The sequence below is a fragment of the Camarhynchus parvulus genome, chromosome 29 (assembly GCF_901933205.1).
Source record: "Camarhynchus parvulus chromosome 29, STF_HiC, whole genome shotgun sequence".
Lineage (NCBI taxonomy): Eukaryota > Metazoa > Chordata > Aves > Passeriformes > Thraupidae > Camarhynchus > Camarhynchus parvulus.
This window is the reverse complement of record NC_044599.1, coordinates 651,962-676,587: the sequence shown is the minus strand read 5'-3', so window position 1 is coordinate 676,587 and position 24,626 is coordinate 651,962. Positions and strand designations below refer to the sequence as shown.

The window sequence follows — 24,626 nt, the reverse complement described above, 5'->3', positions numbered from 1 at the left end:
TCCTGCTGTGTCCTGGTGGGATGGGAACTCCTCGGGGAGGATCCCTGGTGATGGGGACATCACCCCAGCAGAGGGGACAGAGGGACAGCAGCGTCCCCATCCCGGGAAAGGTGTCACAGCTCTGCCCACGCCTTCCAGGAGCTGCCTCCAGATGGTGCTCCTGCCAGTTTTCTGGGATTTGAAAGGATTTGATTGTCCCACAGATGGCTTTTCTGGGCTCAGTGGTAAGGAAGGAGCGTGGCCCGTGCTGAGCCCTTGCTGGGAGCCTTCAGCTGCCTCTGCCAAGCTCTTCCTCGCTGTGAGCAGCTCCTCATTCCCAGCAGCTCCTCATTCCCAGCAGCTCCTCATTCCCAGCTCATGCACGGGGACCCCCTGAGGCTGGCCAGGAATGAGTCACAAACAAGGTCCCCGTAGGAAAGGAGAATTATGGATTCATAACCTTGACTGTTCTGGGTAGGAAAGGTTTATTTGTGCAGTTTGCTTTATAAATAACCCAGAAAGCTGCAGCTTTGTTTTTCGTGGTCTCAGACTCGGTGTATGGAGGAACCTCATCCAAGCCCTGCTCTGGGGCCTGGGAGTCCTGGCCGGGCAGAGCAGTCCCTGTGTTTGTTTAATGACTCAGAATGCAAAACTCACCACGAGATAAGGCCAAGGAACGAGGTCAGTGACTCTGCGGCTGTGGGACAGCATTGAGGACCCCTCTGCTCCTCCTGGCCCTGGGGTCTCACCAATTATCCTCCATCCCTTCTGGGGATCCCACAGAGCCTCCTCATGAATCTCACTGTGCTGTATCTTGAGGAGAAAAGGGTTAAAAAGAAACTGGAGCAATGTAGTGGAGAAGGGAAAGATCTGAGGTCAAAGAGCAAAATGTTCCCAGAGGGATTCAGGAGGGAACCTGCAGAGTCACCAAAGAGAGAACTCCAGGGAGAAACTGAAATCCTGAGAGGGAAATTAACCCTGTACAGGCAGGGTTAAGCCTGGCACTTTAAATCTGTCAGCTGGGACGATGCTGTAGCGTCCTGTTCAGCAGGGATGAGGGATCAGGGATGTTGCACCAGGAAAATCATTGCTTGCCAGGCTGGGGGGAGGCCTGGCTTCCTGGCAGAGTCAGGCAGAGATGCCGGAGGGGAGCCTCTCCTGAGTGCTGCCCCACAGAAGGCTCCTTGCTGCTCCCATTCCCAGCCCTGGAAACAGGAGGATCCCCTGTGTTCCTGTACAGGTAGGTGGGGACAGAAAACAGCATCAACGAAGAGGTTTTTTATCATTTATTGTTTCAATCTCTCCACCATGCAGTGTTCTCCCTTTCACAGGAACAGCTCCAGCTGCTTTTTTTATTATAGGACCTGAGTGCAGGAAAGGGGCAAAGACTCTTTTACACCAAGGATGATGCTGAGAAATCAAGAGGTCTGGCAGGGATGAGCCAGGGTCTGACAGGAGAGTGCAGAGCCTGCTGGTGAGCAGCTAATGAGCCTGGAAACCCTGCCAGGCTCAGAGAGCTTTGCAAAGTGAGTGGAAAAAAGGCAGGGAGTGAATAGAAAGGCCGTGCTCAGCACTTTGGGGATGTTCAGCCGCTTTCTCCCATTGCAAAGGGCCCTTCCCCGGGTGGTTTTGCCTTCCCTCAGCCTGATTTGCAGAGCACTCAGGATTCCAACAAATGTGTAAAACTGGATCCTTCCCTGGCCCAGCCCACTCTTCCTTCAGCCCTTATCTGCCCTTACCTGTCTCCACTAGGTCGCTTTAAAAGTCCCAGACACTTCCTTCCTTTGTTTGTCTTGGCCTGAAAGGGAAATGTCTTGTGTGTCAAAGGTTTAGTGCAAATTCCTGTCCAAGCTCTTTACTACCCCTGGCCTTGGTAAATCAAACTCCTTCTCCCAACTGGGGATTTGCAGAGTGAATCAGATTCTCTCCCCACATTCCCCCTCTCCTGCCTGCACATGGGATTGAGATGGAGCAGCAAAACAAGGGGTTAAATCCCTCCAGGCTGCTGCAAATTTGGGATGGAAAAGGAGTTCTGGCTTTCAGATGTGTTTGCACAGAGCCAGAGTTTCTCGAGGGCTGTGCCACTGTCACAGCTCTCCTTTCTCTTTAGGAAAATCCCCTGGGCTTAGAGACCCAAAGCAGGACAGGGGGCACAGCCTTGCTGAGCTCTGCCCGGACTCTGAGGAAGGATTTCTCCATGGAAAGCGTGGCCGGGCCTTGGCAGGGGCTGCCCAGGGAGGGTTGGAGTGCCCATCCCTGGAGGTGTCCAAGGAAGGCCTGGAGGTGGCACTCAGAGCTCTGGGCTGGGGACAAGGTGGGCACTGGGCACAGGTTGGGTGGGCTCTGAGGTGAATGACAAGGTGGGCACTGGGCACAGGTTGGGTGGGCATTGGGCACAGGTTGGGTGGGCATCGGGCACAGGTTGGGTGGGCTCTGGGGTGGGGACAAGGTGGGCATTGGGCACAGGTTGGGTGGGCACTGGGCACAGGTTGGGTGGGCTCTGGGGTGGGGACAAGGTGGGCATTGGGCACAGGTTGGGTGGGCTCTGGGGTGAATGACAAGGTGGGCACTGGGCACAGGTTGGGTGGGCACTGGGCACAAGTTGGGTGGGCACTGGGCACAGGTTGGGTGGGCACTGGGCACAGGTTGGGTGGGCTTTGAGGTGAATGACAAGGTGGGCATTGGGCACAGGTTGGACTCGATGATCCCTCAGAGCTTTTTCAGCCTGAGGGATTCTGGAATTCTGTGACCTCAGTGCTCTTTCCCCAGGGCACACGGAGGGACACTGACAGTTCCTGCCACCCTGGAAGAGTGGAAACCATGGTGAGGCTGAGATGGGAGAGGGAATCTCATCTCCCAGCTCCATGCCAGCCCTTTGCCGTGCCTGGCTGGGAAGCAAAGGAGGAGCTGTCTCTGGGAGGAGCACTGGAGGCAGCAGGTGCACAGCCAGAGCCTGGGGCTGCCAGGGAGGGCTGGGCTGGGTCACCACAAGCACGAGGTGCTTCAGTTGGGAGCCCCTTCCTCTGCAGATGAGCACCTTGATGTCAGCTCCCCTGGCTCCTGTGCGGTCGCTCACACCTGACTGCGGCGGGGCCGGCGCTGGCAGCTGCTGAAACCACAGCCTGGGGGAAGCCAGCTCCCCGAGAGAGCAGCCTGTGCTGCAGCAAAACAAACCCTGCCCGGCCCTTGCCACCCCGAACCCGTGGGCAAACAGGAAACTACGAGCAAGGGTGGAAGGGCAAGGGGTGCAGGCCCCAGGAATGGACCCCCGGCCCCAGCTGTGAGTGATTTCCAGGTCAGCACTGAGGTTTGCCTGGCCAGGTGATGCACTGGCATCCCCGGCCAAAGCAGGGCATCAGCTGGGCACTGGCATTGCCTCCCCTGAGCTCTGCCTCCAAAAGAAACGTTAAACTGCTGCAGCACCTGCCCCAGCAGTGCCTCAGGTGCTGGTGCTGCCGTTAGAGACACCAGGAAAACTGGGGAAGAGCCAAGAGATGGGTTCAGGCCTGGTTTCCTCCATGCCAGGGCCACTCTGCCTGCTACCAGGGCTTCAGAGTAAGTCACGTTCCCTTTCCTCCCCCACAATGCCCCTTCCAGCTCTGAGCTCCTCCAGGAACGTGGAATAAATCAGAATCCCAGAACGGTTTGGGTTGGAGGGGACTTCAAGCCCATCTCGTTCCATGTCCCTGCCATGGACAGGACAGCCCCACCTTGCCCCTCTCTGACAGCTCCAAAATGAACCATGATGAGGAAGAGCAGCCTCTCCTGCTGCTCTGTGCCAGGATCTGAGGCTGGAGGGGGCAGGAAGAGAACTCTGATCTCAGCAAGGCACCTCCACTTTTCCTCACCTCTGTTTTTCCATCCTGCTCCTGTCCTGCACTCCCTGAGCACATGAGGAATGCTCAGAGTGTTTCACCACCACTGCTCAAAGCTTTCCGTTGTTGGAATGCCCAGAACCTCCCTGGAGCTCAGCACCTGCCTGTTGGTGACATTTAATCCATCTGTGGTGATTTGGGACTGTCACAAAGGCACAGCAGGACCTTGTTGATGGCAGTGCAAGAGCAAACAGCCCCTTCTGTGGCTGCTCCTGCTGAGCCCAGCCCGAGATGCTCCTGGCCCTGGCACTCACAGGCTGTGGCAGGAGCCAAGAGCCACCACGGGACACAGGGGGGATGATGGATTACTAAAGTGGCCGGGAAATTTCTCATACATTTCCTGCAAGGTTTGAAGTCAGTCCTCCCTGTATGACACCTCATCCCTCCTCTTCACAGCTGCTTCTCATTTTCCAACCATAGTCTTCCTGTTTTGTTAGCTTTTTATTTTTATTTTTTTTTTTAATAATTTTTTGGGAAGGGGGGGTGCTGAGTTTAACAGCTGCACACAATTCCCCCCTGGCCATGCCTGCACCCATCACTAAATATAGCCTCAGACAGGCCAAACAAATGAGCAGGGCTGGGGTTAATAATCATAAAATGGAGTTCAGCTGTCTCTGAACTGTGATTTACTGGGAGCCAGGCCAGGCAAGATCCTCCTCACGCCCTCGCTGCAGAGTCGTCCGCAGGGACCAGCCCCTTCAAAAGAGGAGAAATGATTGGAAATGCCTTTTCTGCAGCTGAAACTTGAGATGGGAAATGGCTCAAGCAGATTTGCTGCTGGGTGAGGTCTCCAGGGCGGTGCTGGGCTGGACGCTGGTGGTGCCTCCTCCATCCTTGGAAGCCCAGAGCTGGGAGAACAGGTGAGTTTAACCTGCCTGTGCTCCCCTCTGGGGCTCCTGGATGAACGGTGGGAACCTCCCTGAAGCAGGAATGTGTGCCAGGGCTCTCCAGTCAATGAGAGCATCCCACTGGGAAGGTCTCTGGGCTCAGAGGTGTGGAGGCACGGACATTTCATACCCAAAACCTTGGTGTTTGTCGCACGGACAGAGGCTGGGGACACTGAGCCCTTTTCTGAGCTGGGGCACCCTGAGAGTGCCCCAGGGGTTGATATCTCTGCTCCCTGCTCAATCCCAATACTGGTGTGCAGCACCTGCAGAGCTGAAATCGTGCCCTGATTCCCAGCAAAGGCTGGGCCAGGCTGCTGCCTGCAGAGCCTCAAACAGGGGCACAGGGCAGGGCTGTCTGGGGGGCTGGGCCACCCCACTTCTGCCCCTTGGGTGCACGGAGCACCCTCCCTGCCGTGGCTGGCAGGAGGCCACGGTGGCACGTGTGTGGCACTGCCACCTCTGCCCCAGCCGTGCGCAGGGCCTGGGTCTCTCCCAAGTGACCTCCCTGCTCCTCGGGGTATTTTTAGCCGCCGTTTCTCGCAGCCATAACTCTTCTCCTCCTGCAGAAACAAACCTGCTCCTTCCCTGCCTTCTATGGAGAGATGTGGCTGCAGGCAGCTCCCCTTCCCTGCCTCGGGCATCTGCTGCCCACGCTGCTGCTGCTGCAGCCCTCAGCCACGGCTGCTCTGCTTTGTGTCTGAGGGCGCTGCTGGCAGCTCCCTTCTCCCCGGGCTGGGAGCGCATCTCAGGGCTGTGGGAGCAGGATTGTGGCTGCTGGGAGCCAAGACTGGGCTCTTGTCAGCTCGTGGGATGGGCCTGAGCAGGCTCGGGACCCTGGGACGCAGCAGCACAGCTTGGTCCTTGTGCCTGGACTGGGAGGGAGGAGGTCCTGAAGGAGATTCAGGCACCAGGGTTTTCAGCAAAGTTCACATTTTTTACCCAAAGTTTTTCCAAACTCCATCTGCCCCTTTATGCTCCCAAACACCATCTGGGACCTGCTGTGGCCTCGTTGGAGGCAGAAATAACAACCTGGATTTTCCACCTGCTCATCACAGAAGGGTTTGGGTTGGAAGGGACCTGAAGGCCCCTCCAGTCCCACCCCTGCCATGGCGAGCTCCCACCTTCCCAGGTGAGCTCTCCTGGTCTCTTCACCTTTGAAACACAAAGATTTTCATCTTTCACCCTCTTTAGTCCTCCTGGGAGACTTTGGTCGGTCATCTTAATTAGCCAGGATTGCCTCACTTCCTCAGGTCTGGAAATGTCTCTTTGTTGAGCAGGGCAGTCTCTTATCTGCTCCTGGCCTTTGAGCAGCTCTGCTTTTGGCAGCTCCTGCCCCTCCTTGCACCTAACGTGCAAATGATGCAAAGGTCCAACTAGGCAAAAGTTTGTAGCTCGTTACAGGAGCTGGTTCAGCCCTGGTCAGGAGTGACCCTGTCCTGGGCACTCAGTGCAGCGTGGCTGGTGGCCAAACTCCCTCCTCAGCACATCTTGCCTGTGGCCATTGCCTTTCCCCTCAGATTTTTCCCTGAGATCTTTATTTAATATTTTTTCCCCTCCTGTTTCAGAATATCAGGTTCTTTTATCTAAGAACAGTGTCATAAAAATGCTACAAACAATTTTTTTCACCCGTGGGACTTCTGCAGGGCTGGCATCACTTGGCTTTTAGAGGCGGGAGAAGGATGAGCATGGTCCTCCTTTTCCGCTGCCATTGTTCCCATTGGCATGAAAGGATCGTTAGTGCTTGGGCTGGAAATTGCCAGGACAGGTTGACTGTGATTCTCCAGCCCAGGAGCAGGGCAGGGAGCCCAGCTCCTCTCCCAGGAGAGTTTCTGTGCTCTCTGCACAAAGCAGGGCAGCCTCAGCGGATGAGGTGGAGTCTGTCCCTCTGCAAGGCTCCCGGGAGGATCCTCCTGGCTGCTGGAGATTTTCCTTCCCTCTGACGAAACCTGCAGCCAGCCCCACATGAGGCCAGCGGCCCTGGGAGGGCTGGGTGAGGCAGGAAGAGCATCGCCGTCTCCTCCTGGAGCTGAGCCCTGAAGGTCCTTCAGCAAGGCGAGGGCTACACCCTTGGAAAGGTTTTGGGGGCGGGAATTCCAGGTGGAAGGAGCCACCTCCTGGAAGGACTCAGGCTTGCAAGCACTGCAGGACAGTCCCTCGGCTTCCTCCCCTCTCTCCTGCTTTCCTTCTTGCACTCATCATCCTCACGAGCTCTTCCCGTTTGTGCTCCCGCCGTGAGAGCAAACTCAGAGCTGTGGCCCCAACTCCTGCCAGATCCAGCAGATGCTGCTGTGGCCCTGTCCCTCAGCGTTTCAGATCCAGCAGATGCTGCTGTGGCCCTGTCCCTCAGCGTTTCAGATCCAGCAGATGCTGCTGTGGCCCTGTCCCTCAGCGTTTCAGATCCAGCAGATGCTGCTGTGGCCCTATCCCTCAGCGTTTCAGATCAGATGCTGCTGTGTCCCTGTCCCTCAGCGTTTCAGATCAGATGCTGCTGTGGCCCTATCCCTCAGCGTTTCAGATCAGATGCTGCTGTGGCCCTGTCCCTCAGCGTTTCAGATCAGATGCTGCTGTGGCCCTGTCCCTCAGCGTTTCAGATCAGATGCTGCTGTGTCCCTGTTCCTCAGCGTTTCAGATCCAGCAGATGCTGCTGGAAGAAGTTGGGCCGAGATTTTGCTGTCTTGGGTGGAAGTTCCCACCTCAGGCTGGCCCTCAGGACTGTCAGATGAGGAAGCAGCACTTTTCTGACCCCAAATTCCCAAAGCTCGTGTCTGGGGAGCTGCGTTTCAGGGGCCGAGGTCTGTCCCTGGCAGTGCCCTGGGATGGGGCTTGGAGCAACCTGATTGAATGGAAGGTGTCCCTGCCCAGGGCAGGGGTGGAACACGCTGAGCTTTAAGGCCCCTTCCAACCCAAACCCTTCCGGGATTTTGTGTCTGGACGCTTCTCTTTCTCTCATTTCCCACCTGCTCTCTCAGGCTGCCCCGTTTCCCTTCGTTTCTCACCGAACTGCACAATTTCCCTTCCCACTGGGACCGGGAGCGCTGGGTTAATGCCGCCGTCATCGGGTGTCAGCGCTGCGCAGCCCCTTAACCCTCTCCGGGATGGGAAAAACAAAAGGAAGAAGAGGAAGAAGCGAATTCTGTGCCGGTGACACTTTCTCCCGGCCAACAAACAAAAGTTTTACGAGCTGAACCCTCTGGATGCTGCATTCCAGCTTGGTAACATTTCGGTAACACATTGCAAACGTTTGACTCATAGAAACTTGGACGGCTGCAGCCGGGGGAGGGGGAAGAGCGTCACATTCCCATTCCCGGGCAGGGTTTGGTTGTCGGATTTTTTTTTTTTTTTTTAAAGAACTGAAACTTCTCTCTGTTTAATGAAAAAAAAAGTGTAAGCCTGACGATTTCCACCGGCGCTCTCATTGTGTTTGGGAGTGAGGGGCTGGGGGGGAGGGCTCTGCTGCCAAGGGAGGGACCCGGGGCAGCTGAACTCGCTTTTCTTCTGCAAGTTTTTTTCTTTCTTTCTTTTTTTTTTTTTTTTTTTTTTTTTTCTCCCTCTGTGTTCCCAGGGCAGGGTTGGCTTTCTAGGTTTGATAAAGCATTTCCTTCCATTGTCATTCTATACGGCCTCTGGGCCCTGCGCTCAGTCCCTCCCCTTTGCCGTCCCCTCTCTTTCTCTCTCTCTCTCTCTCTCTCTCTCTTCCTGAACTTTAGTGAATCTTGAGATATAAAGAAAGCAGCTGCCTCCCTTAAGCACAGCTTGAACAATGAGACCTCCTCTCCAAGGGCTTTAATTCCTCTGGATGCAAGGACAAAGCCAGGGTGAGTAGCTGCTGGTGGCTCTGCCGGTCCCCGCATCGGCCGCTCCCGGTGCCCGTCCCCGCAGCGCCGGCTCCTCTCGCTGTGCCCGGCTCCGGAGGGATCAGGTAGCCCTGGAGCAGATGCTGCGAGTGTAAAATCCCCCCAAACCCAGCCACCACCGCCCGGGGAAGCGCTGCCGCTGTCCCCACGGCCGCTGTCCCCATGGATGCTGTTCCCGCTGGAGAGGCTTTGCCACCCGGCCGTGCCCCGGGATTTGGGTCACCACGGGCTCCCCGCCGAGTGAGACCGGGCAAGACCTGGCTCTGGGCAAGGTGGGAGGAATCCTGACCTCAAAGGCAAAGAAAAACAAACATGATGCAATCAGGCGTGACTGAGCCGGGCTGCGGGAGGAAGATCTTCCCCGCGCTCCGGGGGATGCTGGGCTGGGATTCGGGAATCGCCGAGGGGGAGACACCCCGGGCTTCCTGCGCGTTCTGGGGGTGCCGAAGGAAGGCAGGGGCGCAGCGTGTGCCGTGGGCTGTGGCTTTGCCCCGGGGGTCTGCTTGGATCATCATGCGCAAAGAGCAGGAGGCGAAATCGGGCAGAGCTCGGCAGGAGCCTGGCGCGTGTTAATGAAGGGGATTCGGGACAAGTGATGAAGCTGCTGCTGGATGGGCATCTCCCAGGACGGGATCCCACCCTCCACCCTCCCAGGAAGCTGTAACTGGTTCACACGGGGGCCTGTGGTGCGCTGGTGGATCGCACAGTGGGATGAGCCCCGGGCTGAAGAGGGAATTTCGTGCAGCCAAACGCAGCCCAGATGTTGTTATCTGGTGGCCACCCCCACCTCTCCTCTTCATCCCGTGTGTCTCCAGTGTCTGCTGGCTGGGATAAAACATGATTCACAGGATCCCGGGCCTCGTAAACAGGGAATGATCAAACAAGGCATAAAAGAACATTTTTATTGCTCGTTAGGGCTTCACTGAGACCGTCTGGGGCTCTGTGTCGGTTCAGGTAGCTGCTGGAGCACAGCATGTTCTTGTACTAAAATGTAAAAATTCTCCCGTGTTCTGCAGCTCAAAACTGCTCGAAACACGACTGGAAGTTCTCTAGGGGACCTGCAGACCTCATGGTTTGTACGAAGTCCTTAGAGACCCTGTGTAGTCCATCGTGGAGCAACTCAGAGTGGGTTTGAGAGAGTTTTGAGTTTTTCCCTCCATAAAATCCCATTTCTGGTCTAACTGGGACCAGTTCCTTCTGTCCCAGTGCAGCTGTGTTTGTTTCTGTCTTTTGTTCTTGATCTCTGCTAAATCCAGCAATTTTGGGCAGCTCTCTGGTTTCTCTGAAAATGGACAGTGTTGTGGGATTTGAGGTGAGCGTGACAGGTTGACCTTAAATCCCATGGACTAAGCTGAAGGACGTGGATGAAATTGTGCTTTGAAGTAGAATGAGGTGGGTGAAATGAGCGTGTCCGGGTTTGTCACTGAGCAGAGCTCAGGTCCATGGCTGGAGGAACCCTTGTGCTCCTGCTGGGATGGGCACTTCTCCAGCAGGACCTGACTCATGTTCATATAAATGTAGGTGAACCCTTCAGGTTTAACAGAGCTTTTCAGAGGCAGAATTCTGCTCCCTTGCTTTTCAGGAGGCAACAAGAACTTCACCACCATTGAAAGTCCCCCCAGCTCTGTGCCCGGGTCCCTCCTGGCAGCCTCCAGGAGCCCATCCGAGCTCCTGGCACTTGCACAATGAGGAAATGGGCCAGCATTTCCATACTAGCAATCAACTTTCCAGGGATGTTGCATGGATTTTCCAGCGAGGGGTGGAACAGCACCAGCCATGCTTGGATCCACCAGGCCAGGGCTGAGGTGCTGCAGAAGAAGGACCAGGGATGGTTTGGGAAGCCTCAGATGAGTGTTCAGAGAGCAAACACCCACAGAGGCACAGCAGCTCTGGGTCAAACCCTGTCCTGATGCTTGGACCTCGGGTGCTGTCCCTGCCGGGCTCCCCATCCCTGGGAACACTCGGGGTCCCACCTGGAGGAGCTTCTTGGCATCTTGGAGGACCACAGGGATTTTGTCACTCCCTGTCCCGTGGTGAAGCTGAGCTTGACGTTGTCACACGTGGATGGGAAATGGAGACAGAGCACTTGGAAATGGCCACCTGGAGTGGGTTTGAGGTGATAGGAGGTGTCTGACCTGCACAGGGGTAGGAGGCCACAGCTGGACTCGATGGTCTTGGGGGCCTTTTCCAACCTAAATCATTCCATGTCCTTATTTCCATCTGCCCCTCGGTCTGTCTCTTCTGGACAGACACAGCTTTGTGTTTGCATCATCAGGACGATGCACTTTAAATAAATATTAATTAGGCTTGGCTAATTCATCAGGAAGTTTACTTTCAAAGCAAATAAAACCAGCGAGCAGCCATAGAGCCAGGAAACAGGTAAGGTTATTTATTGCCTGAACAAACCAGGCGAGTAAGGCAACAAAAATCGTGTCTGAGCTCAGCCTTTAGTGGTGGCTGCACCTGATGGTTCTCAGATCACCAGCAAACTGCTAAATAATGAGGTTTTGTGTGGTGGCCACACAGAAAGACCCTCGTGGCCACACGCATTCCCCCATCCTTGGAATTGGCTGTGCAGGACATGGCGGGGCTGTCGGTGACTCTGGAATAGTTATTGCCTCAGTCTGGAGCCGGATCTGCTTTGCTGTTGTTTTGGCATCTTTCAAATGCAAAACTCACGGGAGAAGAATTCCTCGTGCCTGTAAAACCCATCCTGGGACAAACCTACAGCAGAGCCAGGTGGGATTTGAGGGGCTGCCCTTGCACCCCTGGATTGAGGGGGGAGCAGGAGGAGATGGAGCCTCGGGGGTCCCCAGGTGCTGCTTGGGGGACGGAGAGATGCAAACACAGTCCCAGGACAACCTTGGCTTTTCCACGTCTTTCTTTCTGTGCTCACTTCCATGCTGGGAGGGTAGTTTTTCCAGCCAGACCAGATTTGGAAAAGCTCAGAGCATTGGACACGTGGGGAGTGAGCAGTGCTGGAGCTTTGGGGCTCGGCCTGGGGGACCCCGGGATGGATGAATGGATGGACACAGGGAGGGAGGGAGGGAGGGATGGATGGATGGATGGATGGATGGATGGATGGATGGATGGATGGATGGATGGATGGATGGATGGATGGATGGATGGATGGATGGACAGACAGACGTGCTCCTTCCCCAAACCCAGGAGTGGGACCCCCTTCCACATCCCTGGAGTGGCATCCCAGCCTGGAGGTGCCGGTCCCTCCCGCCGCCCGGGGAGGGGAGCCAGGGCCTTTTCAAGGTTACAAACCTCTTATTTTTGGATGCATTTCCCTACGCTGGAGCCGGCCCAGGCTGGAGCTGTTGAAGTTTTCGGTCCTTTGTTTGTTTAATTGAAGTGCTGTTTGTTTTTGATCACGGGCATGAGATAGGCGCTTCCTCTGCAGGCAGGAAGCAGTGATTTCCTGTTCTGACCCCGGCCAACTCTCACTGTGCAGGAAACCTCGCTCTGCTGAGTGGCCACTTTTCGTGCAACATTTTTGGAAGGTTTTACGTGGTGTTGTTTTGGTTTTTTTTCTCTTTTTTCTTTCTTTTCTTTTTTTCCTCCCTTCCCCTGTGAGCGGCGCTGGTGGTGTTGGGTCCCTGTGGGAAGGACGTGTGGAGGGCCTGGAGTCAGCGCTCAGTGGGTTGGGGATGCTGTTTGATGAAAATGGGTCCATTTAGCCTCAGATCTTTGGTTCTGTTGAGAAGTTGGTTGGTTCACCTTGAAGTGAACCTTTCTTGTTGTGTTTTTTGGGGGGAGCACTGCCCAGGAAGGCGTCTCTGTCCCACGTCATTCAAACCAATTCCCTGATGTCACATGGAGACTCAGGGCAGGACAAGGAGTTAAACCACACCTGGGTCACCCCTGCCAGCTTTACCTGCTTGTGTCCTTGCTGTGCTGGAGGACCTTTAGGCAGAATTGGGGTTGTTCATCCTGGAGAAGAGATGATTTGGGGTGACCTCATTGTGGCCTTCCAGACCCTGAAGGAGCTGCAGGAGCGATGGAGAGAGGCCTGGAGTGCCAGGACAGGGGAGGATGGCTTTAAACAGCCAGAGCACAGGGTTAGAGGGGATTTGGGGAGGGAATTCCTCCCTGTGAGGGCTGGTAAAGCCCTGGCACGGGTTACCCTGGCACAGAACGTGGCTGCTCTATCCCTGGGAGTGTTCAAAGCCAGGTCGGACAGGGCTTGGAGCAACCTGGGATGATGGGAGGTGTCCCTGCCCATGGCAGGGGTGAAACAGGATGGTTTTAAGGTCCCTTCCACCCACATGCACAGGTCAGTCCCACAAACCATCTGAGAGGAGTCAGGGATGGGGTTTGAGCTGAGGTCCCAGACCTGTGGAGGTGTTTCTGGGGTGGAAAAGGGACACTCAGGTTTTCCTGTGGAATCCCAGAGAGGCGGAGCCGCGGCTCCTTGGCAGCTCCCAGCGCACTGGGGTGTTTTACTCAGGGATGTTTTACTCAGGGATGTTTTACTCCGCGTGTTTATCCTCCAGCAGCAAACCCAGACAGGCTCTCACTCAGCACCCTGCCCAGAGGTGAAGTGCTGCAGTATCAGATGGCTCCAGCCACAGGAAGCCCGGACAGACAGACAGACACTGCAGCACGAGAGCCGTGGGAGCCCCAGGGCAGCAGATGTGACCAGGAGCAGAAAGAGCTTCTCGGCCCGAGGTTTTAATTATCTGGCTGTTGTAAAGGGGCTCCCCTGTGGGGAGGGGGTTTGTAAGGGGAAAAGCAGCGGCTGCAGGAACAAAGCAGGGAGGGGAAAGGCTGGGGAAGGGGGAGCAGAGCTGCTCACGGCCCCAAATCCTGCAAATGGCCCACATGGAGAGGGGAGGGTCGGGAGATGAGACAGTCAGGAGAGGGGACGGTCAGGAGAGGAGCTGGTCAGAGGGTTTAGCCAGAGTTGTGCAAGAGCAGCTGGCTGGGGCCGTTTGGCTGCAGGAGGATGAAAGGGCTGGGGATGCACAGAGGGAGGGCCGGGAGCTGCAGGAGCAGGGAGAGGGCAGGACGCTCCCGGCTGCAGCTGCTCCAGCCCCGCAGCAGTTGGGCCACCATTTGTGCTCGGAGCCATCCAAGGAAAACTTTGCTCGGGCTGCTGTCACGCAGCCCCAGCCCTGTGCAAGCGTGAGTCCCGCAGCAGCTCAGCCCCCTCCCCTGCCCCATTCCTGGAGAGCTCCCCGTTCCCAAGGCCCCTCCGGATCATTGCAGTCGCTGACATCAGCGCCGGTTGCCATGGAAAAGCCAGGTTGTCCAAAACACGACCCCTTGGCCTGATCCCATGCGTGTCAGGAAATGAAGGTTTTATGGCCCATCCCTGCAGTGGAGCAGAAAGAGCCGGGCAGGAACCGCAGCCTCGGCACCGGCAGAGCCGCCCGGGACTCCTGCCGGGGACACGGGACCTGCTGAGGGGTTCAGCCTGGGTTGTGTCTCCTGAGCTGCCTCTGGTCTCTGAGCTTGCTGCTGTGGGCTGGAACACCCCTAGGAGAGGCAACCTCCTCCTTAAATTCCTCCCTGGGAGGGTGGGCAGGGTGGGCAGGCCCTGGCACAGGTGCCCAGGGAAGCTGTGGCTGCCCCTGGATCCCTGGCAGTGCCCAAGGCCAGGCTGGACAGCGTTGGATCAACATGGGATAGTAGAAAGTGTCCCTGCCATGGCAGGGCGTGAAATGGGAGCTTTAAGGTCCCTTCCAACCCAACCCATGCTGTGACTTTATGCATTTTGGGGAGAGGCAGAGAATCTGTGTGAGGAGCGGAGCAGAAAATGGGAGGAAAAGTTCCCAGGGGCTCACACTGGAGCAGGGGGAGAACCAAACTCTGCTCACACCTGAGCTGGGGCTCACGCTGCCTTTGGAGGGACTGTGACGTGCAGGGAGAGCCCAAAGATATTTGGGAGCTGTGGCCACAGAGATTCCTAAAGCTGTCCCAGAATGATGGAAGCAAAGGCCTCACAGACCTTTGGTGTGGGGGCTTTGGGAAGGAACCTCAGGTGTGGTCCTGTGGCAGGGATGGGATGCTGCTGTTCCAGGCAGTTTTGTTTGGCCAGGGTCAGGTTTGGGGGACGTGCTGGGAAATGAGAATTTGGAGCTCTTTGGTTTCTGTGTGGGGCACAGGGGGTGCTGGGCATGGCAAGTGCCTGCAGGGCTTGCTCTGGTCTCGCTTTGGCTGAAAATTTGGCAGTGGCACGGCTGGATCACCCCGGTGAGTGGCACCAGGAGCCAGCTCGGGCTCCAGAGTGGGGCTGGCAGTGCCACCTTTGTGTCCCCGCAGTGCCACCTTTGTGTCCCCGCAGTGCCACCCTCCTGTCCCCGCAGTGCCACCCTCCCGTCCCCGCGGTGCCAACCGACCCTCGCCCCGCTGCAGCCTCCCCCCCATTGCTGTGGGTGTTTTGGGGTTAAAAATAGACTCCAGATTTCGGTTGGTAAAGGCGGAGGCAGGGAGCAGGAGCTGTTTATCAGTGCCAGGGTTTCCCCTGAGACACTGAAATGACTCAGATAAGAGATGGGCACAACGTGCACGTCCCCCCTGAGCTGCTGCTCCCTCCTGGGAGCTTTTGCCACGTGCTGAGGTGTCCTGGATGTCACAGTCCCTCCATGGACTGTTCCTACCAGACTTGGATGCTCTGCAGCATCCTCCCCTCAGCGCCTTTTGGAAATGTTGCTCTCTGCTGTTAATCCTGTCCCAGCCACAGAGCCCTGGAATGGTTTGGGTTGGAAGGGGCCTTAAAGCTCATCCTGTCCCGCCTCCTGCCATGGGCAGGGACCATCCCAGGTCTTGGATTTTCCCTTCCACCGTCCCAGGTTGCTACAAGCCCTGTCCAACCTGGGCTGGAGTTTTCTGAGGCTACAGAGCCCTTTTCCCACAGTGTCAGCACGTTCAAAAGCAGCAGCTGGGGTCTGAATCAGCCGAATCAGAATCAGAATCAGAATCAGCCAAACCTCGTTTTTCAGAGGGGATGGCACAAGCACTGCTGGGCCCTGCAGGGCTTTTTATTCTCTGGCTCTTAATACATCTCTTAAACCAACTTAGCCCTCCAGCTAGTCCCTACACTAACTTTATCATTTAACCTAACGTTATCTCATCATTTTAAGTATTTTTCAGAGTGCCAAGAAAAAATATTTAAACTTCATTGAAAGCCTTCTCCAAGGAGGAGGAGGAGGAGGGAGCTGCAGGGCGTGGGCAGCATCCCCTGGGCAGCATCCTGAGCACCCCAGGCTGGTCAGTGCCTCGGGCAGGGCAGGGCTGTGGGTGCTGCCAGCTCATCCTGGGCTCATTTTCAGGGGTGCTGAACCCCCTGTCCTGCTCAGCAGCAGCAGCAGCAGTTTCCTGTTTGACTCACACCTGACACAAGCCGGGGCCTCTCGCGCTGGGGAGCGACTGAATGGGGCTGTTTACAATTAGAGAACGTGGGATTCCCAGAAAGAGCCTCAGACCGGACGTCCTGAAGCGAAATACCCCGGGCGGGCGTCAGCAGCTAAAAATAACCGGGGCAGAGCCGTCCCCGATCCCGCGGCGCTCTGGCCGCTCGGGCCCAGGGGCACAGCACCCAAATTCCAGCTCTGCATCCCCCCCTCGGGGCACAGCACCCAAATTCCAGCTCTGCATCCCCCCCTCGGGGCACAGCACCCAAATTCCAGCTCTGCATCCCCCCGGGGCACAGCCCCCAAATTCCAGCTCTCCATCCCCCACCTCGGGGCACAGCACCCAAATTCCAGCTCTGCATCCCCGGGGCACAGCACCCAATTCCAGCTCTGCATCCCCGGGGCACAGCACCCAAATTCCAGCTCTGCATCCCCCCCTCGGGGCACAGCCCCCAAATTCCAGCTCTGCATCCCCCCCCCGGGGCACAGCACCCAAATTCCAGCTCTGCATCCCCCCCCCGGGGCACAGCACCCAATTCCAGCTCTGCATCCCCCCCGGGGCTGTTTTTGGCATAGCTTGGTGCTCCCCGTGTTCGTGGATGCCCCTCGCAGGGGTTTCTCTTGGTTGCTGTGTTATTTGTGGGAGGGGGGCAGTGAGGCAAAGGGTTAAAATGTGAATAATCAGGGTTTCAGCCAGAAGTGGCTGATGGGAATCGGTTGGGCTCGATGGAGGGCTGGGGTGGGTGGGAAGTGAAGCAGGAGCAGCTGCTCAGGGCCAGGGGCTTTGCTGGGCAGCTCTGGAGCTGGAGCTGGTGGCCGGGTGGGCTCGTGTGGTCAGGGCCAGCTCCAGGGAGGCTGAAATATTCCAGGACCTGAATCAGAACTGGGGCAGGGGAAGGTGCTAAAGGCAGAGAATCACAGAACCACAGGATGGTTTGGGTTGGGAGGAACCCTAAAGCTCAGCCAGTGAGATTTAGGGCAGGGATGCCTTCCCCTGTCCCTGGGTGCCCCAAGCCCTGTCCAGCCTGGCCTGGGACACCTCAGGAATGGAGCAGCCACAGATTCTCTGTGCCAGGGCCCTGCCACTCATATGCAGGAATTTCTTTCAAATACCTTTCAGATATTTCAGTTTGGTCCCTGGTGCTTGGTGCAGGGCTCAGAAAGGAACGAGGCTCAGCCTGAGCTGAGCTTTGCTGTCGCCTCAGCCCAGAGCTGGGCCCTGCTGCTTTTGTGCCTCTGCCCGATGCTCGTGGGCTGGAGGAAGAGACAAAAGATGGGTGAGAGCAAAAGGGTGCAGAAAGAATCCTCCAGAGGCAGCCCTGCAGCCCAGTGACCCCTTCCTGACAGAGATTTCGGAAGGCAGAGCTCCCGTTAAGGCACTTATGCAATAGGTTGTTACCAGAGGAAGTTTCTCTTTAACCCCAGGCAGTTGGTGGTTGATTTATGTCCTGCAGCTTTAGATTTTCTAGGTTGCAGTGGTGTTGCATAAGAAGATAATTTGGCCCTGCATTTCTTAAAACCTTTTTTTTTTTTTTTTTGTTGGGGATTGTCTCTGTCATCTGCCTCTCATGTACCTGGAGATGTAAAATGCAGGACAATTCTGTGCCTTGTGTTACTATGAGCGTGAATCGCTGAGTTTTCTCAGAGGTGGGGTTGGATTTGGGTGTTTCTTCACACCAGGACTGGACAATTTTCCTTGTGAGTTTTATGCCCAGGATAAGAGCAGCTCCATTCTGTTTGTGCCTTTAATTTCTCCTGCTCTCTTCATGGACCAGGTTACTTTTGCTCTTAGGCAATAAACACAGCAGCGGGGAACACTCCAGGAATGGGATGCAGGCATGGACTGCAGGGACAATTTGGAACCATCTCAGCTCGTGTAGAGATCAGCCCTGGACTTAATGGCCCTGGGACCCCTTCCAGTGCAGGTCTGTCCTAGGGAAGAGCTGTCCCTGAGTGGGAGTGAATTCATTTCATGGCAGGGGAGACAGACGGCTCATGTGCCCCGTGGCAGCTTCCCTTGGGCTCTCTCCTGATTTGCCATTTGCCTTTAACCTAAACTAAAAGTCATTTGGACTGAAAGCACACATTAGTGTTTGTGAACAGAAGGGCAATTACAGGGAGAAAACCAATTTCCACCAGCGTGGTGGGGGACAGCCGTGGCCCCATTGCCTGAACCACGGGGTCCTGCCAGCAGAAGGACCAGCCCAGGTTCTCCTCCTCCAGCAAGGAGAGTTGGGACGATTCCTGCTCTTTTCCAGCCTCCCCTGGTGCCCTGGAGGAAACTCTGCGCTCACCCTTGCAGAGCTGGGGGCACAGTGACCCCTTTCTCCTTCCTTGTCTCAGGAATCTGAACCATTCCTGGTCCGGGTGGTGTCTCTGGGAAATCTGAGCTGAATTTCTCGAATTGAGGGATTTTTCCCATCCTGGGTGAGTGTGGGTGGCTCCAAGGCTGCTCCAATTTTAGCCTCCACACACCACCCAGATGTTAAACTGGGCATCTCCTGCATCTGCTCCCGGGACATTCATTGTCCGGGAGTGCCCGGGTGGCCGATTGTGCCAGCAGGAGCTTTCATGGAAACAGCCCATTTCTTTCTGTGGCAGCTCCAAGTGTTTGCAAAAAGCTGGTAGAGCCCCAGGAGCTTCTGGCAGCTTCATTTTATTTTGAAACCAGTCAGTCCCCAGCTGGGTGTGAGAGTAAAACGAAAGGATGCGAGATAAAGGCGCCGGTGCAGCGAGCGAGGGCAGCCCGTCATTCTGAAACCAGGCATGGAAACTGTGCCGAGGAGAAAAGCTCGAGAACAGGGCTTGGCCCCCTCACCACACACACCCCGAGCACGCCAGAGAGTGCCTCAGCCTGGGGACAGGCACGTGTGGCCACGGGACAGCGACGGGAGCCTCGAGGGCAGTGGCGCCTCTGACCGGGCCCATGAGCGGCGACAACAAAGGTACCGAAATGACCTGACCTGTGCAGCTCCCCTCGTCCAACCCACCTCTTGTGTCCTGATGTGCCTGGGGAGTCCTCTCCAGGCTCCCTTCGTCCAACCCATCTCTTGTGTCCAGGCGTCTCTTTATCCTCTTTCTTCTCCTGAGCATCCCTTTCCTCCTGCTCTCCATCGCTGCCAGGGGGTTTGGGCACCTCCAGGCCTGAGCTGCTCTGGAGGCCCAGGAGATGTGGAGGTGGAGGGGAGGGAATGGTTTGGAGAAGAGGAGGCTCTGGTGGGTTGTTGGGGTGGTGTTCGCTCCCTTTGCTGCCTGCCCAAGGGCCTGGGTGGCCTTTGCCAGGGGACACGAGCGCTGTGCCAAGGGCTCCCACACCAGGGCAACCAGACCATGCCCTGCCCAGAGCACACAGGGATTTAGGGACCTTCATTGTAGAAAGTTTGGGTTGGAAGGGACCTCAAAGATCGTCCAGTTCCACCTGCCATGGACCCGTGGTGTCCGGTCTGCACTCATTGTCCCTGCACAGCCCAGTGTCCCCGTCCCCTCTGGTGACAATCCAGCCTCGGTGGTTTAGGCAGCTCTGAGGCGCTCTGATGGACAGTGAAGGGCTGGCTTTGGAGACCTGGGTGACACCAGGAAGGGGGTGGGTGGCAGGGCAGGCGGCTGTCGCTCGTTGTCACCGCTGGTTCCTCACCACACAGCCTGTGGCAGTCTCCTCACCCAGCTCCCCTCACCCACCGGAGCTGGGACATGAGGGACATCTCTGCTTCCTTCATCCCAAGGCTTTTCCAGCTTTTGTCCCTTCTCTTGCCACCCCCTGGCACTTCCTGGCTCTCTTTCTGTGGGTGGGTTGGGAAATGGGTTGAGAAGTGCAGCTCCCGACACCGCAGCTCGGGGAGGGACGCTGTGATGGAAGAATTTGTCGCGTTTTGTCCTATCTCAAAAATGCTGAAACTGGTGAAACGCTCCCACACCCCCTCCTGGGAATTTCCAGCTAAACCCAACTGGTTTTGGTTCTCTGGACTGTCGAGAAAGCTGAGCTCAGGCTCGGGGGCCCTGGCTCAGAAACCAGGATGGGAACTGGAGATTTGGCACCTTAGAGCTGAATCCCGTGACCTGCAGACCTCTGCCTGCAGATGCCCGTGAGCTTTGGGAGGTTGGCTTGGCAGCACAGCTCTGCTTTGAGCACCTCATCCCCTGTTTGAGGGCCAGAGAGGGAAGGGGAGGAGAGGGAAGGACACAGCCCAAGAACCGAGCCTGTCCTGGGATGCTCATGGGAGGCACTTCATAGACTGTGACAAGAAAACTTTCAAAGCCAGGGTTCCTCCAGCTGCTCCTAGGCTGAGAAAACACCTCCAGGGCTGTTCTCAACAGCTGGGAACAGCAGCAGATGGGAGCCTGACGGTGGCCAGCAATTAGTGCAAATTAGGGTCAATCACAGCCTTTGGAGGAGCAGAGGAGATGCAGCCAAATCTCTCTTCTTTCCTCCCCTTCTCCTCCTGTTTCAAAGTGCAGGAAGGGCAGCAGGGACCTGGGGGGACTCTGGAGGTGGCCCAGGAGGTTGTGTCACACCTGGGGGGTGCCATCTCTGCTGCCAGCGTGCCCAGCAGCTCAGAGCAGTGCCCAGAGCGTGCCAGACGCTTTTGTTCCTTCTCCTGGTGTTTAGGAAAACAGAGTTTTGCCGGTTATTCTTCCCTTCTCTGGCTGCAAACCCTCTGGGCTTTAAACAAAGGGAAATAAACAATTCCCAGTGACATTTGCAAAGCTTCTACAACCCTTCTCAGTGCAATGGTTTGGTCTGAGCTTCTCCAGAGAAAAAGTTGAAGAAGAGGAGGGAGTGGTCAATGTGCAGGTGCGATGGACTTCCCTGGATTTGCCATGTGGGACTGCTTCTAGATTGTATTAAAAAGGCACAAATCTATAAAAACACAGTAAAAACCCTGTCCAACCTGGCCTTGGCATCCAGGGGCAGCCCCAGCTTCTCTGAGCAGCCCTCAGCACCCTCACAGGGAGGAATTTCTCCCTAATAACCCATCTAAATCTTCTCCCTGTCAGTGCACAGTGATTCCCCCTGTCCTGTCACTCCCTGCCCTCGGGAAAAGCCGCCCCAGGTCGGGCTGTGCCTTGCTCAGGGTGCAGAGAGGAGCCCACCAGGTTCTTCTGTGCCTGCAAACCCCATCGGGGATGCCTTGGGGGGGGATTTGGTACCCCGTTATCAGGGAAACCTTAATTACAGGCTCATTAAAGGCCACCGAGTCCCGGCCGGGGCCGGGAGGGGGCGCGGGGCCGCCCGGGCTCGGCGCAGAAACTTTGAGTCACTCGCGGGGTGTTTTGGAGCGGAATTCGGAGCCGCCGCGGCCCCTTCCCGGCCCATTGTTGTGGTTTGACAATCACATTTTCCTGTTTTTAAAGCAAATGTTTTTCTCTCCCCCGGGGACGTAACCGAAGCCCCGCGAGCGCAGCGGGGGAAGGTGAACGGGGGGATCCGGACCCGGAGAGATCCCGGGGGGATCCGGACCCGGAGAGATCCCGGGGGGATCCGGACCCTGAGGGACCCCGGGGGGATCCGGACATTGAGAGAGCCCGGGGGGCTCCTGACCCGAGACGAGCCCCCCACCCCTCGGCATCGCCCCTTCCCTCCCATCCCCGCTCTCTTTGTGCAGCAGGAGGGTGAAGGAGACAGAAGTGCGCTTATTTTTATTTTTTACTCTGTTTTTTTTTTTTTTTTTAAGTTGACGGTTCCTCTTTGCAGCGCTGTGGTTTCACGCCCTGCTGTGGCAGCAGGACGTGGGGGTATTTTTGTAGGTCTTATTCAAGGAGTGTCTATTTAAAACAAACTTTTGGGTTGCTGAGCACATGCTACCCCTCAGTTCAAAGCAGAGGACAGGGCTCGTGGGGAAATCGGGTGGTTGGTGGCAGCCCCCAGAGCCACTTGGGCTGTCTGAGGGTGCTGGAGGTCTGCAAGTCCCCACGGAGGGTGGACCCACCATGGCATGGGTGGAGGTGGGCCAGGACAAGGAGAAAACCCATTTGTTATTCAAGTTCCTGTGTGCAGAGTGTCTGCACGCTCCCAGATTTGCATTGAGATAGGAATAATTTGACTTTTACTGAATGAAAGCTGTGAAGTTCTAATGCTGAGTGGTGGCTCTGTAGCCGTGCCCGGTGTTTCCAAGCAAGATGCAGCTGGGGCTAAAAGCCACCAGGAGTGGGCTAATGCTTGTCCAGCATGGCCAGGACCTGCTCAATGCTGCTTTAGCCCCATTTCCTCCTCTCAGAGCTGTGCTGAGCCCCTGGGATGTGACACAAACCCTTTGGTGTCAAGACCTGAGTGTCTCCTCCCGTGTGTTGCCCAACACAGGGTGTGAGCTGTTCCTCTCCTTTCGTACATCAGCAAATAAAAAAGGCACCAAGTTCCCTTGTGCCCCAACCAGCAACTCGCCCACCTGCCAGCCCAGCCCAGCCCATCCCACTGCTGAGCCTGGCAGCATCAGCAGCTTGGCCTCCAAGCATCCCAAATTCTGTCCCCAGCAGGGAAAAAACAGAGGGGAAAAGGAGAAAGCCAGTGCTGGGAAGGTGGAGGTTGGGAGGAGCGTGTTAATCCCTGCCTGGGCACCAGGTGGGCTCTCAGCACAGGTTTGGTGAAGTCTTTTGGCAGGGGGATGCCAGGCAGTGCCACGCAGGGCTCTCAGTGCCTCCAGTTCAGCATCCAGGTGCTCTCCTGGTCACCTCTGCTCACTGTGGAGACCCCAGGCGGCTCCCTGATCCCAGAGTTCCAGGTGGGTCAGGTCCCTCAGATTCCTGATCCCAGAGTTCCAGGTGGGTCAGGTCCCTCAGATTCCTGATCCCAGAGTTCCAGGTGGGTCAGGTCCCTCAGATTCCTGATCCCAGGGCTCCAGGTGGGTCAGGTCCATCAGATTCCTGTTCCCAGGGTTCCAGGTGGGCCAGCCCCATGCCAGGAGCTCTCTGGCTGCTGCCCAAATTTCCCAGCTCCATAAATCCGGGCGGGCCAGCCACGTTGCGCTCCCGTCTGACCGAAACCAAGTCACTCCTCACCTGCTGCTGCCATCACCTGCGTGGCCTCTTCTGCTCCAGATGCTCCTGTTTGCAGTGGGAAGGGGGGCCTGGGAAGGGGAGTGAGGCAGGTCAGAGCTCAGGGGGTGCCCGGGGGTCCCTGAGAGGCTCCTGGATGGGGGATGAGTGCTGGGAGAGCTGCTGAGCACAGGGCTGCCAGTGCCCCCCGTGCCTGGGTCATCCCCTGGCATATCCTTGTGCCATATCCCGCCCTTTGGGAGGCCAGGCCAGCCCTGCAGACATCACCAGCCTCGTCCTTGTCTTTTCCAGCTCTCTGCCTCGCTGCATGGCTCAGGAGCAGAGCAAAGCAGAGAAATGTCTTAGGTGGGAAACCACCACCCTTTCCCACCCACTTCCCCCTCCTGGCAGCCCCAGACCTTCTGCTGACCCTTGCCCACCCCTTCCATCAGGGCTGAGCTCTGGGGGTGCTGTGGGAGCCCCCCTGTCTGCCCTGGGCTGGCTCTGGGAGCCCGGACGAGCCCGGGCAGCCTGGAGCGCCTTTGTCTGCTCTGCCGACGGTCGGAGGGTTGCACAACGTGTGGGGGTGAAGCACATCCATCTCCACGGATCAAAATAACCCCTTTCTTTCTTTCTTTTCTTTCCCAACCGGCAGCGGGTTCTGCAATTTCCCCTGCCTGGCACAGCAGAGCCCCGCCTGGCCGGCCCCGGGAGGAGGGACTCCAGAAAGGGAAGCGGTGCCTCCTTTTCCATGCTAAAAATACCAGCTGTGCTTCCAAAATAATCTCAGTTCGATGATCTCCATTGCCCCCCCAGGGCTGCTGAAATTCCCCAGTAATTCAGCCTGAGCTCCTCACCCCGGGGGAGGAAGGTCTCGGTGGGATCTGTTTGCTCTTGCAGGCAGGTTTGGCTCTTGGTGTTCACAGAATTTTTGAGTGGGATTTCAGTGGGATTGATGGGAGAAGCCGGGCTGCTGCTCCTTCTACTGCTTCTGTTTCAAAATGGGATTGGGAAAAATTCACAGTTTTCGAAGTTGAATCCAGGGACCAGGAAAACTCTGGTTTTCCAGCCCATCCCAAATCTGATCTGTTAATTTGTAGGGGAAAACCACAAGTTTCCTCCAGGCTGTGCTGGGGTATATTCCCATGGGTTGTGGTGTGGTTTTTGGGGGTGCCCTGTGCAGAGACAGAGGTTGGACTCGATGATCCATGTGTCTCCCTTCCCACTCAGGCTGTCCCATGGTTCCTTTCCATGATTCTGCACCAGAATTGGATAATCTGCAGGAATTCTGGGGCTGGCTGAGCCCAGCTTGTCCTTCCTGATGAGTTTGAGCCTTTGGAATGATGAATTTAAGGGAATTCAGGGCACTGGAGAGCAGAAAGAGCTCGGTGGAGAGGATGAATCCCCTTCTCCAGCTGCTGTTCATGGAATGGTCCCCCCCACTCTCACCTCTGGTTGGCTCCACTCAGTAATATGCAAATTTATGCAGAGCGGGGCCCGCTGGGACTTAGTTGTGAAGTTATTGACGGGTCTCAGAATGAGCTGTTAGTCACAAAAACCTTGTCAGGGCAATTTGGGTGTTGCTGGGGCTCTGCAGGGACCAGGGCTGAGACTTCTGTTCTGGTGCTATTTTCCAAGTCAGAGAGGCATTAAGCGTAACCTCGGTAATTCTGAATTATTTAAAAAGCTGCTGTCACT

General features: G+C 56.4%; 2 protein-coding genes across 3 annotated transcripts in view; one reads left to right on the top strand and one right to left on the bottom strand.

The window, feature by feature from the left end:
• ATF1 (activating transcription factor 1) overlaps positions 1-24,626 on the bottom strand; it is a 450,302-nt gene that overhangs the window by 217,488 nt on the left and 208,188 nt on the right. The window lies entirely within an intron of this gene.
• HDAC7 (histone deacetylase 7) overlaps positions 7,935-24,626 on the top strand; it is a 58,510-nt gene continuing 41,818 nt past the window's right edge. The window contains exon 1 of one of the 2 annotated variants that reach the window (XM_030967172.1): positions 7,935-7,953. Coding sequence is in view for 1 of the 2 variants with exons in the window: in XM_030967169.1 (XP_030823029.1) it covers positions 8,538-8,556 (19 nt within the window). In the remaining variant the exon portion in view is untranslated. Of the gene's footprint in view, positions 7,954-8,340; positions 8,557-24,626 lie in introns of those variants that run through there. The other variant, XM_030967169.1, reaches the window with a different exon arrangement.